We start from the raw sequence: 16,673 nt of genomic DNA, 5'->3' as shown, positions 1-16,673 counted from the left end.
AAATCGTAGCCTCCGTTTTATGTTGTGAATTGACATGAGTGGCACTTGGTGTGGTGTTCTGCGGCTGTAGCCCAAATTCTGCAAGGTTGGATGTGTTTTGCATTCAGAGATGCTCTTCTGCGTATGTTGGTTATGATTTTTATCAATACAATACCTTTGTTTCTTACACCGCAGATCACACATCCACAAGAAACTTCATAGCATGATTAAAGGGAAGGTTATGTTCTGGGATTTGCATCTTAGCTATTAGATTAGAAATGCCATTGTGATCTATTTTAAGGTTCAGAAGTTACAGTTCCTGTTTAATTGTTGGTTTTGGATTTTGTCACAGTGGATGGATGGATAGATAGATATGTTTCTGTGATACTCTGTTTAACAAGTGCTTACATCCAGTGCTAATTTAAGTTCCCAAAAAGTCCTTAGCCTTTAAAACTGTCCGCTAAGGCAGCTGTGAATAACTGTCCTGCGTTCGGTTATGTGTTGGCTAGAGGACTCAGGAGGGACCGAGCTACAGATCACATGCTTAAATAACTGATAGACATTTACAAGGCATTGCAGTGACTCTCCTTTCCTTTTGGCTGGACACTCAGTCTGTCAGACCTTCTCAATGTCTCACACAAGCACGAAGCGTTACGCACTATGAAGTCTACATGTGTATTCCCATGAATGTGTTTTGCATGTTTCTATCACTGTAGAACTAGAGGGGGGAGTGAGAGTTGTTTGTGCCTTCTTTATTAACATGGAAAGATTACAGGAAAATATGGTGTCATAATTATTTCTCAACACCTCTCTCATAGATCAGAGTTCATGGGGTGTCTAATAGGGGTGCACTGAGAAACTTCCCGGTGGAGCTTGCTATAAATCAGCTTAGCTTGAGCAGATTTGATGACAAAGAATTAATAGCTGTAAAGGACACCCTGAGCCCAAACGTCTAAAAGTCAACTGTCATCAAATACCCGCGGGGCCATTAACAGGTCACACAGGCGTAGCTAAGCTGAGCCTGCAACATCATCAGCACAGTTACCCCCCCTCCCCTGAAGCGCCCGGAGCACAGGTGCACTTCCTGGAACAGCGGCAGCGGTGGAAGAACCTCTTTGTCCAAGTATTTGTCCTCTTCCTTCATCCTGGTGAATCTTTGGCGCTTTAATTTGAGACACCGTAGCACACGATGCATATAAGATGTGAGATCGTGAATTGTCAGCTGGCATCTTTAGCTAAAATCCAGCTCTCAAGTGTTGACAGATGTTTTAATCTCATTAGAACATTTCCTCCTGGGAAACCTATAAGGTTCCTTTTGCATTCAAGACACTCAAGGCTTTTTCTTTTTTCCTACACAAACCGCCATTTGTAATTCTAATATGCTGTTCATCAGATACAAACAGACCTCCTTTTTGCCTCGGACCGTTGCAAGCATATTTGCCAAACCTTGTTCTGTGCTCAAGGGGAACTTTGCTGTCACTGCCTAAAATGACCTCACCTGTGGACTCCACGGTTTATATGCTTGGTCACGTACAGCAGGCCGCAACTCCCCTCTGAGCACGCTCGACCACGTGGTCACGTTGTCGGCCCATATGCTAATGCGCACTTCAATCACACAGAATGCTAAAACCACATAACTGCCCTCTATGCAAATACTGACTTCTGTGTTGAATGCACCGGGCAGCCAATTCCCTGAGGGAAGCAATGAAACGAGTATAGAGGAGAAATATGGTAAACGGGTTTGCTCACTGATACCACAAACATTAAACCGTACATGGAAAACATTTTTAAGGCATTGCAGTTTTCCCTACTTAATAGAATTATTCTCGTTTTCTTAAATGCTATTGTTCATATTTAATAGAAGCCACTTACTTTATCCAACATGTTAAAAGATACATAAAATAAAAACACCTTTTACTCTTTCTCAGCTGGTTCAAGATCCCAAGTGAACTTGTCCTTGCACCAAAGTACGTGTTTGATTTTGAAGGGTACTGGTGATCTGTGACATGTAAAATGCATTTTAATTGCACTGCAGACAGAAGTGAACTGTCATCACTACTGTGGGACGTGTATCCATGGTAACTAAGGACACATAACTGGGTAACACAGGAGAAACTTGCTGCAGATGGAAGAAGTTTGCCTTTAAACTTGTGTTTAACATCGTGAAATAGTCTGTTTGAACCCAAACCATGAGTTTTTCTTTCCCCCTTAAACCTAAGCAAATACTTTTGCATGTATCTAACACTAACAGAGGAGGTGAGGACAAAAATAATAGTAAAAGGAGAGTGCAAAAACGTGGTCCCATGCAGGACTCGACCCTTCAAATGCAGACGTCTGTAGGTTTTGTTCTTCTACATGATAGAAACAACAACCTAAGGGCGTTTAGGGAGCAGAACAAAAGCACTGGGAGCTAAATCTGTTAAAGCAGGTCGCAGATGACAATAATGTTAGTGTTATATTAGCTTCCAGAGTTTCTGGAAATCTTCCCTCAGATGCCCCAAATGTAGAATGTTACTGGAACTTTAACCCTTTCTCCTTGAAAGCCTACTAGGAGTAACCTGTGATGCTTTTTTCTGACCTGAGTGGTTTCCAACATATTTCAGGTCTGCTTATAGAAAAAAATATCTGTGTTTGCATCAGAAGTTAGTGAGGGTGGTCTCTGCCTCTGCAGCTACCCTTACAAAAACCTGTTCTAATGGTCATCAAGCCATTGATATATACTGAGGTGTCAGAACTCATTATTAATCATACAGAGGACAAAGTCAAATATGTCGATGACCATAAACACTTTTTGTTTGGTCTCTGGACTGTGTGGGACCCAGCTCTTATAACCAGTAACAATGCTTCACATGAAAGTTGTGTCAAGCTTCAATCACAAGTCAGGATTTCCAGTGGGGTCAGAATGAGTCATGTAAGGAGTGATCCAATTGTACCTCAGTGCAGTGGGTTGCAAAGAGACTATTTGAAGGGAGTATTAAATCTGTGTTGGGTTCATCACAGCAAATAGTTGCTTTAGTGCAGTCACAGAAAGTGTATGTAAATATATTTTGATTTGCAGTAGTGCATCAAATGAAATGGTTGACAGCCAGTTTACCTGTTTAGTATCATCACAACAACATACAGCACTAATCTTTCCATCCAGCATCAGCTCTTTTTCTACTCTCTCATCCAAGTTGCATTTGCCTGAGCTGGCATGAACGCACAGCCTTTAGAAAGAAGCCTGATGTCTCTCATTACTCATTGTCATGGTGAGCTGCTTTGGCAGCAGTGCTAGTGTATATTTATGTGTAGTTAATGTTAACAGGAAGACAAAGTAGTGTACTCAAATAATAACAGATATTGCAAGTAAAGAAGATAAATAGTGATTTTTATTAACCCTGCGATGCCAAGTGTGTCACACTTGATAGTTGAATACTTACTTGATACTTACTTGATACTTTTTGTGATACTTTGAGAACGCTACATTGTCAGCACAATAACATTTTAAGCAAAAACTGAATGAAAATGATGGATGTAGTAAAAAATGGTTACAAATTAAAGGTCATAATTGTTCATTGTAAACTGATGCATTTTAATTGTAAAATGCATCAAAATCCCAGCCCAATAAGTCTCATGTACATAGAGTTAAATGTGACTCAGTCCTCATCTACCTCATATTGTAGATATAATCATGCATTTGAGACTCAGCTGGAAGTTATCTGATCTATTTGTAAATTACAAATGAGGCAAATTTTTGTTTTTCTCATGAACACCGTTTGTGTAACTCTTAATTTTTTTTTTAAGTCAGTAATTGAAATTGAAATCCACTTATCAAGTTGTAATTCTTTACAAATTTTTGTTACATTTACCCTTTTAAAAACATTTAAATAATAAAAATGTGGCAAATATTATATTTTTAGTTTTTTAGATTTTTCTGAATTTTGATTGGTGACACTGACTGTGAGAAGTTTTCGAGTGATTTCCAGCACATTTGGTTACGACGTGTGCCGAATAAACATGTGAGGAAAGATAAGCTGTGGTTATAGATTTCATTGCGCTTTAGTTTAAACAAACTTTTGGTTTTAGCTGACAAGGTGTACAGGTATTCATGGTCGTCAAGGGACCAATCCTGCATTTTTCCTTTGGCCTATTTCGTTGTGTTTGTTTGTTTTTGTTTTTTTTATATTGGCACCTCTGTGTTCAGGACATTGTAAGTCATGGTCATAGCATGAAATATGCTAAGAATGCAGGATCTGGGACGATGAGATCGGAGTAAAATATTTCCTCCTGTGATGGTGTTACAGATGTAATCTTCTTTAGATCCTGTCTTGGTCCTCTTGTCTCAGCATCAGTCTGTTTGATGTGTGGATACTCCTACACTGTGCTGACAGTGTTCTTCGTCACCAGATGTGACCTACTGGCCTTTCTACCATTGCCATGAGATCCACTGACATGTTACTCAGAGCACCTGACTACCATTTGGGAAATGCTACTTTGTAATAACAGTGAATCTCATGGAGCATATTTGTTTTTTTGTGCATGTTTAATTTCTGATTAGACTTTGAATAGATTTATATCAGGATTCCCTGAAAGTCTCATGCTAAAGAGACACATACAGGTCTTAAACACACAAACACACTGTTCCCTTCATCCTCCTCTGTCCTCCCCTCCTGTTCTCTTCCCTCAGGCAGATAGCATCAAAGATCTGTCACGTCGGCACCTGGTCTTACACAAGTGTTAATGTCCCCACCTCAGCTGAGAATCACCGGAGCACTGACGCCAGGCTGAAGTGTGCCTCTGTGATTCGGTGTATTTTAGCTTTAAATGTATTTTACCATTGCACCTGAGATCAGAAGTCTACTAAAGCTGTTTTCAGAAAGAAGGAGGTTTAGGCAGCATTGTGTTTAAATATCTGTGTGCGGTGCGAATATAACAGGCAGAGTTCCAGCTCCTGCCGCTCGGACACAACAAGCCAATCATTCCTGAGTTCTAAAATAAGCTCCCCCCCCGCCATCCTCTTGCTCTCCCTTCACATGTGCTCCTCTCGTCAGCACCTCTCACCTTCAGAGTGACAGGAGACAACTGATGAGGAGCTGAGGAGGAAATGGGCAACATCAAGAGGGAGTCAGCAAACTTTGAAAGGGGAGAAATGGGGCCGAGTAAATCAGTTTTAAATGGGCAGATTACCTTCTATCTATCACAGCTAGCTACTAAAGAGGCTGTTGTAGTTGTTGGCCACATGATTGTTACTGTGATTTGCTGCGAGCTCAGACAGTATGTAATACATTATTGGACTTTGTAGTTACAAATACCACCAAATTTATATTGTACCTTGACTGCATTCTGAATGTTTCTCCCTCCTCCATTGATCAGTGTTTCCTGTCTGTGTGTTTGCTCTCTATTCTAGGAGCCAGTGCAAATAATTTCATTGTGTAGTTATGTCTTACGATGCAAGTTTCCCATTTTGGGGCAGCTGCTACAGTTTCTGATGTTTGTGTAGCTTTAGTGTGGACAGAGCCTCTCAGTATTAAGATGAGCTTAAGATAGCTGTAGATGTAGTTGTCTTCTCACAAGAAACCCTGCTTTATCTGGCTTTCTTGGGAACTCTACTTTTCCGGGTGTTAGAGTACATAAAGACTCAAAATTTTGGCTTGTGCTTTCATACACACATAACTTTGTGTGTGCATATATGTGTGTGTGTGTGTGGGGGGGAGAGGATGGGGGCGTCAATTCTCTGGGATCCACATGAACTTTGAGACTGTGAGGTCACACACTCGCTGACAACTCAACCACCTGTTGCCCCCCCCCCACCACCACCACCACCACCACCACCACCACCACACGCACATGCACGCACACGCAAGTGTGCACAGGGACACACATATCCACATCCTTACACCCACATCCACATTCATAGCACACCCTCTGTCGTAAGACTCGTCACTTCTGCAGACTTGGAGTTGAAATGAGTGGTGATCGTGACGATGGTGTTTGAGAGTTGCGCTTTCTCTCTTTTGTTCTGGGATGTTTTTCATTTTTCTGTGAAAAAAACGGCTACTTTGTCTCACACACACACACACACACACACACACACACACACACACACACACACACACCTGCAGTTATACTCAAATACAACTAGGCGTATTTTCTTGAGGAAATATTGTATTGTGATTGCTTTGATTTAAAAAAAAGTGTAAAGAAATTGTCGTGCCCACACGAACATGCATTGAATTTCATTACAAAACCACGTGAAATCAGTTAAATTAGTAAGTTATTGATTACATTCAAACATCGTGACACGTATACATATATTTTATTTGGCTCAAAAAGGTCACAGAACATGTTAATGTCCTCAGGCCAAAGGGCTTGTTGTTATAGCGCATTTGCAAAGAAAAGCTTTTCAGTCAAGTTCAGGGTAGGGTGTCCCATACCTGACCCAGTCTTAAGAGCAGAAGCAGGTGCATCGGGGTTTTTAAGTGCGAAGGGTTGCACGGCCCTTTATATACAGAAATCTCCTCCCGCCCACCTCCCCCCTTATATATACAGAGTCATGTACTGTTGCTTTTCTGTCAGACATGAAAAAATACATTTAAGCCTTAAATCTTTTCATTATCCACTCCTCTCTACAGTTTTACCATTAGACCACGACTGCCACCAGGAGAACTCCTATGGTCTGTTGTGGCTATGACGTCATTAAGTAATTATACGTCCGACCCCGAGTGTTGTGTGTAAAAAGTGTTTTTGAGTGGTGAACAGGCCCTGCCATTAGTGCATAGTGATCGAAGGAACAATCGTGCATGTAATGAGAAAAACTTTGATGGTGTTTAGTAGTCCCACCCACTGTAGGCAATGATAGAGACAAAGGCAGCACTGTATGAGTATCATAGTTACTGTTTCAGGGCAGAGGATGAAGTGCTTGCTTTGATTCTCTGGGCCACAACGGTCTGAGCCCAGTCCAAATTCAGTCAGTGTGTTCATTCGTCTGGACTCCTTAACCACCACTGCTGCTTCTTTAGTGACCACTGCAGGTCCACAGACATGTCATAGAAATCGTGCGTGAAAACAAAAGTAAAAATTATTTCCTTCAGGTAAAGCTTTAACAAGCTCATATATTCACAGAGGCAAAAAAAGCCTGCTCTGTCACTTCTTTCTGTCTTCAGCGTGATGCTTGATCGTTAACTCAGAGAGTGTTCGGGAACAAAAGCAGCACACACCCAATCCAGGGTGTCACTGTGTGTTTGTGACAACCCAGAGTCAAAGTCAGCCCATGTGAGCAGTGACCTGCGAGGCCCCGCCTCCCGACTGGCTCCCTGCCAGTCCCAAAGTCCGAGAATCGAACAAGAAGCCTTGCTGTCCTCCGCCGAGCACACCCAGACTGTCCGTTAAAGTCCCACTGGGCGACGAGCCAAGGAAGGCACTCTGATGATTGGCTGTGGCGGCCATTTTATCAGGACTGGCAGCGAGGCGCGGCGAAGAGGGAAATGTGTAACCATACAGGCTGTAGGGCGGCGTGTGGAGGCGAAGGCCGGCATAGCCCTGTGAGGTGGGGTTGGAGAGATAGCCGAGCTGAGAGGCAGGGAGAGGCAGGGAGCAGAATCCTTCGGCTTCATACGCAGATGGACCTCTGGGTGGGGGGAATGGCTCTGGGGCGTTACTGTAACGGTGGAGGGGGTGTGCCGGCCGGCTACAGGTGTAGTCCGGTGGGCTGAGAGGGCAAACTTGGAAAGGAGATGAGCACGGGGATGTGGAGAGCAGGTGAGGCGATGCTCCAACCGCTGCATGAGTTCCTGGGACTCCTACAAAATAAGAGCAGGATAAATGTTTACAGCCATGGCAACCTGTAGTTATGACCAACCAGTACTCTGTGAGTGACTGATAAACACTTTCATGGTGTGAATAAGGACGCCCATCACAAACAAAGATTTTGTCTTTAGGTTGGATATCTTATGTTCACCATCCAGAAGCTTCCTGTTGTTGAACTTTACCTTGCTTGGTCATGCCAGGGATGTCCTCAAATGTGAGTGTTCGCAGGGATGGACGCCAGAATGCATAAGACTCAACCAAAGCCTCCAAACCCATCCTGCAAACACACACAAATGCACACATTAACACTTCACCGTGAGCTCTCCCAACCTTCTAATATCTGATGCAGTGGGAACCTCTCTTTCTCGCTCTAACTCAGCACGCCTCACTAAATCGTGCATTTCGCCCAACCACCTGGCGGCCATCTTAGTCGCCTGTGGGGCCCTCCTTGCCATCTCCATGGAGACCGCAGGTAATGAGGGGCATAAACGCCAGGCTTCGATTGGCTGCTGCTGGTTGGGTGCTTGTGTGTAATTGCTTTCACACGGCTTTTACGGGCGAATCAGGACGAAGGAGCAGGAAGCCGCAGCAACGATTTATGAGGTGGGACTCTCCTTCTTCCTCCTCCGCCCCCACCCCAAATCTGAGCCTCCATGCTCCTCTAGGTGGGGCGGAGGGTTGCTGTGGCGGGTGGGTAATGCGAGTGCTCTGTTACCCCTCGTTAGCGTGAGGATAAAAGTCTTCCCCCCCGCGGGGTTGTAGCCACGGTGATAATTTAGACAAGCTGCCCGGAGCGGTTCTGTGTGCTCCAAAGCAGCCTATCAGAGCAGAAGTTTATTTAGCAAACTGCTTAACTCTTCCTGTAATATTTAAGAGGAGGGTTTTTTTTCAGCCTTCCTGAGTTTAACTTTTATAGGGTCAGCTGTCAAGGTGCCTGGGTTATCCAGTTTGCCGTTCTCTACCTTCCTCCCTCTCGCACATTCCCTCTGCTTCCCTTCCTCCGGCTCTCCTCTCTAATGATTTCTACGAGGCCTCAGGGGAGTGGCTGTTTGGAGACTGCTAGAGTTTTACTGCTGTGTTGTTTTAATGCTGTGTTTATATATGTTTAGAAATGTGTTTATACAGATTTTCTTCGGGACACTCTTGACTTTTATTATTTTGCTGTTGATGTTTATGTTCCAGAGGCTGGCTGGAATCTGACGCTCCATTTAGGCTCGCAGACAAAGTTACAGCATGTGCCTGTAACAGTGCAATTGCAGGAATTAATTTGCCTTTAAAGTTAGCACATTTGAACGAAAACGAATCACCACTCTAACCATAGCTACGTGCCACGTCTTTTTTCAGCTTAGTCCATTTCTTTTTCCTTTTTTTTTTGCCCTTCAGGACAAAATTTAATGGGAGGCTGTAGCACATTTTCCATTAGGAAAAAAATAAATAAATAAATACATAGCTTTACTCCCCATAAAATCAGACTAAAATAGCAGTGACAAAAACCACATGCAAGCCAAAATATGAAGCAGTCATGCATCGCTCACTACCCCTAATGCACCAGATAATGTGCAAATCTCTGTGGTTAAAATGAACTCACCGGTTTCTGCCAGAGTCTCTGAAGCCTTTGGCAAATGGGTTTCTGTCAATTTTCAGCCTTGTAATCTGAAAAAGCAAAATAAGACTCTAATTATTTCCTGAAACGTTGTTATTATGAAATCAAAGATAACGCACTACGCTATATAATACCAGTTCCAGCCAAAATGTTTTCTTTCTCGGAAATCTTTCAATCAGGTCTATAAATAAATTCATTTGTGAGCATGCGTACTTGTATGTTTCTTTGCACATTTATGTGACTTTGTGTGGGTTCATGCATGCATGGAGTTAATGTCTGAGCCTGTTCAGACTGTGGGTGGTGTTTAAGGCCCAGCTCTGTGACCCTCATCCAAAAGGACTTTTATAGACATCACCACCATGTTCTGACTTCAGCCATCATGCACTGCAGGCCAGCAAACCTCAGCTAACGTCCTACTTCAAAGCTCACATGGAGCAAACATGTGCAAAAACACAGAAAAGCTGCAGCTTTCCTCACTGAAAACAGAAAATATAACAATCTTAAGCTATGTGTGACAACGTAAGCGAATATCACTATTATTTCTTAACAGCCCGTCACATAAGCCTTTATTTGGTAAACTGCTTTAACAGCCTGCAGAGGAGTTTCCAGAGGACTTTATTCTGTTTATTTTGTAGAGCATGTACATGCATAGACATACACGCCTGCTGACAGAGATGAATCTGCCTTTAAATGCAAAACATAGAACATGTGTGATGTTTTTTTAATATCTCTGTAAAGCACTTTAAATAGACTATCGGCTTAAAAAGTGCCATATAAATACATTTTACTTACTTACTTACTAGGAATTAAAATAGCTTATCTTTACACTGCATGATGAGCTGCACGAACGTATATTAAACTTCTAACATCTACTTAACAACCACAACATCCAAAATTACATCATGTGTTTTCAAATTCACAGCACATTGTAGCAGCACACACTGGAAATGTGACTTTCTTGGCGACTGTGAGTATTTTGTTATATTTAGTTTATGGGTCTCTAGGAGTTCAGCTGAGCTACCTGTTGGTTCTGATACGCCGTGACAGTGGTAAACACGGTCTCCGGGAACGAAAAGGTGCGCGTGCCTTCCCCTGCGGGGATGGTCCTCACTGGGGATAACTCTTCTCCACACTCCTTACGGATTACATGGACCCGCGGCTGGTATTTGTGCATGGAGTGCAGAATGATCTGAACCGGGGGAGGGAAACACATTGATTGAGGCTTGGATTATGTAACTGCTATTTTATGTGTTTCATAAAGCATGGCTGGGGAAAATGTACATGTACGCTTGTGGGTGCACAAGCTCTACAGACCTACACTGTAAAAATAAAGAAAGAAAATTAAATAAAACATGAAAATGCACAGAACATTAAGTCATGTTCAACTCAGACTAGGAAACTATGAGACTTTTACTATTTCATATGAGATGAGACTTTTTAATATTAGATTAGAAATTTACATTTTATATAATAGCTCATTGTGAAATTGAATGTTTTGATTGTAAATAATATGCAGTCATATTATTTGCTACAATAGTAGTAAATCGTTTCATACAACAGAGCCACATTACAAATGTGTCACACAAGTGTGATGTGCTGCTACATACATGTCCTTGGTCATCCAGCTCGTTGTTGGTCAGTTTGAGTTTGTCGAAGCTGATCACCTGACGCATCCACGTCTCTCCTGAGGCCGGGGAGTCCGGATGGATGTATACTCTGGGAGGCACAGGGGAGTCGGCATTCCCCGCTACCATCCACTTGGAGCTGTGATACACGTACCTACACAATTCACACACAAGACAGTGAGTGAGCACGGTTTCTGTCTGAATGAACGTATCATTTACAAATCAAAAGGTAGACTCGATACTTCAGTAACTGATGAATAAATATACAGTAATAAAGAATAAAATGTTTTCTTACAAGGGAGTGAATTTATAAAAGCATAAAACTTTAACACTAAAATCTAAGTTCATATTTTACTCTTTATGACTTTAGGGCCGGACTGGACTCTCCCCTCCAGGCCACAGGTTGGACTCCACTACAGGATTAATGCTCTTTTTAAACAAACAGTATTTTCCTTCTGTTTGATCCACGGCGCTTTGACACCGGACGTTCTGAAGTGCGCCAATGCGCACCAAAGTTTACATAATGCATTTGTTATATGTTCTATAGGCAGATGGACCAGTAACGTGCTATCCGGCATGTCATTCACTTTAAAACGTGGTATCCTATAAACTGAATTTTGAACCTTTGAAATGACACCCACGCGGTTTATATCACGCAAAGACTTGGCTGCACGGATACCGCTGCAATAACACGCCGTTTTCTTCTGCTTTGTAACGACTTTTGCTGGTTTGACCTTCCAGGGTGGAGAGGTTAGGTATCCAAACGGTCCTCTCCAAAAGGGACGACAAAACCGCCGTGACAAAACACCGGTGCCAAGCACCATTTGTGGAGGCAAAGCTGAGGTTGCACAATTGAAAAATCCTGGGTTGTACCAAGAACACAGTGTATGGAGTCTAAATCAGGACTACATGCTAAAGAAAATTGCTGTGCTGTTGCCATTTATACAGTACACGCGTGTGAGAGTGTATCTTTAAGCTACAGCGCTGTGGGGTACAGCTTTCATTCTTTTGGGGACATTTTTCGCGATTCGTTTTTTTCGCCTCGAAATCGCTTTTCTGTCATTGGGAATGCGTCGTGTGATTTGCCCAAATTCCTTATATTGTGCTTTTTTCCGGACAAAATGGAAATGAATTTGTTTTTTTCAGGGCTGGATGACACAAAACTATTGAACTATTTTACGAATGACGTGTTTTATTGCTTAGTATTAGCGAGACCTTTAAATCCTAACAGCACATTTAAAATAATCATGTTAACAATTGTTTTTGTTAACATCCAGCATGTTTGCTTAACATTATGCATTAGCCTATTTTGATGTGTTATTATAGTTTAACAGATTATTACCTCAACAAATTGCCTTGGGCTCCATAGTCCTGCTATTGATAAAGGTGTTACGTTGATCCAACATGTTTAAACAATATGTATTTTTTACAAGTATTTTCTAGAGTTTTGTTTTTTATCAGTGCATAAATTCATCCTTTAACTTTTGGCACTGAATATATCCAACCAGTTCATTATCGTGCCCAGTGATTCATCAAAACACTTGAATATAACGTTTTAAGGATTAAAACAATTCAATTCGACATCCCATCACAAATCAATAAAAAGTCTGTGGTTAAAACTTACGTGGGATTAGCGAATTACATCACTGCCACACTTAATCTACCTTTTAGCGCATTCTTTATCTGAAAAGTTCAGTCAGCAAATGAACACCAAGATTGTGCCCTCATTTTTTCAAAAAGTAAACATTATTTAAAAATTACTTTTTAAAATATTTTGTACAGAATTATAAATTTAATGAGATGGTGTACATGCCATAATTGACATTATTACATATTATTAACTCAAAAAGTCCACATTTTTGTTAAAATAAAGCTGAATATGTTCTTTTAGTTCACATTTAATTTGTTTTTTTGGCGCCGACCACAGTCCCTCACGTGATGTCGCAGGACTTGTGTCATGTGACTTTGTTTTATATTTCGACAGGGATTGCTTTGACAAGTCAAAAATAAAATGGTGTTTCAAATATCCCAGTGTACTCAGATTCGCTGGCACTCTATTCTGTTTTTACTTTTTCCTTCATTACGAGATTTGAAAAATAGCTTTTAAAAATTCTGACAGCAGGATCTCAAAGTTTAAGAAGCAGCATCTTTACGATTTACGAGCTTTGGAGTAAGTGTGCACGGGCCTGTGGTGGAGCTTTTTGTGGGTCTTACCTATATCGTTTATTGTCCACGGGGATTATATCCATGGCGATGTAATACTGCTGATGTGGATCCAAACCCGTAATCTTCACACGCATAGCGGGGAACATCCGGCTGCCAGGAAAACCAAAATCATTCTTTTGCAACACTCTGTCATTTTTTAACTGGTGAATAATATATTATTCACCATCACAAAAAATGCATTAATAATAGCTTAATTAAAGAATCAATGCAATAGAGTTTTGTTTGGCTTGGTTAGACAAATTAACTCTCTAAATAATTATTTTAATAGCAATTTTGCTCACTTTTCAAATTATCATCTGGTTCACTGCCTTGCTCATCTAATTTCTACGAATCGTGCGTCGTATTTCTTCTTATATGTTTGATATTGTTTTCATCTTTAACATTTTTTTTCTCTCCTCGAGTTTCTCATTTCTTCTTTTCTTCAGTCACCCATAAAGTTACGCATTCACGCGAATCCCTGTCTCACCGTCCGGCCTTGGTGATGATCATCTCCGTGCCAATCTCGTGGAACCTTTTCCACAGGTCTGATCCCTGCAGGTCCACGCGGGTCTCCTCTCCGGTCCCGGTTACCGACGCCGTGCACAGAGCTGCTGGGTGCGGGCTCTCCAGCAGCGCGTCGTCGCTCTCTGCTACACCGAGATGAATTGAGATTGGCACGTGTTAATTGTAACATTCCATCACAAGCCAAGCGTTGTTCACGAGGTGTTGCATTTCACTCTTGTTGTGTGACTCATTAAAACAAAAGAAAAATAAATCTGAACGGGGTTAAAGCGCGGTAACGTCACACGGTAACGTCTCAGCAGAACAAAGGAAATACGTTGAAAGCCTTACTTTAATTTACAACACAATTATTTCAGAAGAGCAAGAGCGAAGTAAATATTTTTAAACCTCTGGCAGTTATTTCTGTCTCTACGATTTAATGTCACGCTATTGATAGATAGCCTTTAAAAAATGAAAACTATGAGAAAGTAGAAATATCTGCATGCTTAAACACCGTCTCGCACTCAGTACTGACCTTAAAAATGTTCAACGATTTTCACGCCAGTGCTTGAGTTGAAACCTGTTTTAATACTGAGGATATGTTCAGAGGAAGCACTAACAGCGGTGTTTATGCGTCTCGCCGCTGTTGTTATTTGTGCTATTCAGCACAGGCCTCCCCAAGTGGTAGAAATTTATGGACATTAGACATGGGCCTAACGAGGCAAACTAACACAGAGACTCCTCAGCCAAATGCATTGTGAACTTACAGCGGGTTTAAATCCTGATTTGTCCGGGCCAGTCGGTTTATTTCGTCTGCAGACCTTTTAGTATCCTTTCCGTGGCAGTTTCCCGGCCTTTATACGCTGCTAATTGGCGTGTTTATGATTGCAACACAACTCATAAAGCCTCTCACATTAGTCACACTCACACCGCTCATATTTACTAGACCAGAGCAGTGATGTATCACAGTCTCACCGTGCGCCCCGAAGGAAGCCTATTATTGTTTTACTTTATAAACGTCATCTTTTTTATGCTTATGACCGAATTCTAGTCGGTGACGAGAAGAAGAGAACATGAATTATTATGCAGGCAAGGGGAAAATGCTCATGAATACATAAACAAGGATCAGGATTTTGGTCTTCTGATATAATAACAGAATAACAAATGTGCGCGGGCAGCAGCTGCACAGTAATTAACCAGCTTAAACAAATGCATCCTATAATGACGGAGTATGAGCGTCAAGTCATAATTTTATAATGCTGACATGTCAGACACCTATTATTATTATTATTATTATTATTATTATTATTATTATTATTATTATTATTATTATTATTATTATTATAACTTACGGGATCCGCCACTTCCACATTCAACTTCACTGCCCCGGTCGCCGGTACACCCTCTGTCCGCCCGTAGTCCCGGACTCCCGGTTACATCAGACACATCTGTTTCGTCCTCGAAGCCGGGGGACACGACCTCCTCCCCGCTCGTCCTGCGGCGTTTTTCCGCGCCGATCAACGCTTCTACTGAGAATGCATGCGCCTTGACGCTCAGCGCGCACGGGGACCTGCGCTTCTCTGCCATTTCTCCGCGTCTCGGGACAGAGGAAGAAGACGAAGGAGATCGCTCACGAGCTTGCAGGCCGGGAGCAAGAAAAGTTCAAAACCGAGGAAGTCGCAAAAAAAAGGTGATCCACGCTGGCAATCCCGCGCCAAGGGCAGGGTAGTTTCTCCGTGCTTGCACGGAGCAGCTGACGAGACAGAAGGGCCTGGGGCGAGCTGTAATGGTGTCTCCGTTATCCGTAGGTGCCTTGCGGAGTTTTGGAGAGTGTCAACAACCGAGCTTAGAGGAGAGTCGGGGAGAGGGACCTGTCAGTCACAGAGCAGAGCAACCAATCATGAGTAATCACAACCCCCCGGAACTTTTCCTTTGGTCCCGCCCGCTGTGGGGGCCGCTCGTGCCGCCTTATGTGGTAAAAGTAGAGCTGGTGAATGAATCATGTCTTCAGGCCAAGGAGAGCTAGGAGCGTCTCTCCGGGGCATTGCGCGCATTTTGACACACCGGCCCAACATGCTTTGCATATCTGGCCATTAGTAGCTCCTGCACGACTGGACCCCCCTCCCCCAAATAAAAAAGTCCTGACAGAACTATCATACAGACTGAATCTTATACTGATTATTTACCTCAAAATATCCATGATCATAATACGAGTATGGAATTAAATTTTGTTGTGTAAAATACTATTTTTATGTATTTAACAAGTCTTTTAAAAAATCCCAACTATGTCTACTGAACACAAGAGCTTTGTTGTGTACCATTTCACGTGTATTTTGGCATAAATGTCATGGCAACAGTGCCATTAACTTTAGTTACATTTCGATTTTTTCTTTTCTACTCAAATATGCAACTGTAAAAAGAGAAACTAGGCAACTGCTGCACTAAAAACAACCGTATGATAGCTGCACACTTAACCCTGAATCTATAGACTATTTAAAGGCTAATACAATAAGTATTAGTCTCTTAGTCGATAACGTAATAACAGATATGATAATGTCATTATAACGATCATGATCTAATCGGCGCTTTTGCTGTTTTCTTATGAAAAACGTAAATCACGAGGTAATATTTCCGTCTCAAACTGAACCCGAGTCTAACAGTAGCTAAATGAAATATTTGGGAATATGTTTGAAATACAGGGGGAAATGAGTGAATGCAACCAGCTGGATAAAATACATGGATGAGTTTGACTCGCTCTTACTGCAGGCGTGGAAATAATCGTGCGCATTTTCAAGGCCGTGTTAACGAGCGCGGTCACGCCGGGAATGCGCGTTGGTGTGGCGGTGAGATATGGAGGGGAGAAGCTGGCTATAAATAAACAAAGCACTGAGCCTGTGTGTGTGTGTGTGTGTGTGTGTGTGTGTGTGTGTGTACAGGTTTCTTTAGTTCTTGATGTTCTTTTTCAGACCTAAACA

The 16,673-nt window shown here is 42.1% G+C and overlaps 1 protein-coding gene across 2 annotated transcripts; it reads right to left on the bottom strand.

Moving 5' to 3' along the window:
• Positions 1 to 6,117: 6,117 nt before the first annotated feature.
• Positions 6,118 to 15,555, bottom strand: tbx18 (T-box transcription factor 18). 2 transcript variants are annotated; one of them, XM_085247632.1, is made up of 8 exons: positions 15,051 to 15,555; positions 13,685 to 13,847; positions 13,207 to 13,308; positions 10,975 to 11,146; positions 10,389 to 10,556; positions 9,353 to 9,417; positions 7,947 to 8,041; positions 6,118 to 7,757 (listed from the first exon to the last, which is right to left on the bottom strand). In XM_085247632.1, exons 1-8 carry the CDS (start codon positions 15,283 to 15,285, stop codon positions 7,222 to 7,224), a joined length of 1,536 nt encoding a protein of 511 aa, XP_085103758.1. In that variant the 5' UTR covers positions 15,286 to 15,555; the 3' UTR covers positions 6,118 to 7,221. The 2 variants fall into 2 exon arrangements, with proteins under 2 accessions (XP_085103758.1, XP_085103759.1); XM_085247633.1 differs by having other exon boundaries at positions 13,685 to 13,844.
• Positions 15,556 to 16,673: the final 1,118 nt, after the last annotated feature.

The sequence above is a fragment of the Mchenga conophoros genome, linkage group LG15, assembly GCF_057382185.1.
Source record: "Mchenga conophoros isolate Kocher_MC1m ecotype Shallow Benthic linkage group LG15, M_conophoros_male_GT1.1, whole genome shotgun sequence".
NCBI lineage: Eukaryota > Metazoa > Chordata > Actinopteri > Cichliformes > Cichlidae > Mchenga > Mchenga conophoros.
This window is presented reverse-complemented; position numbering and strand designations above follow the sequence as displayed.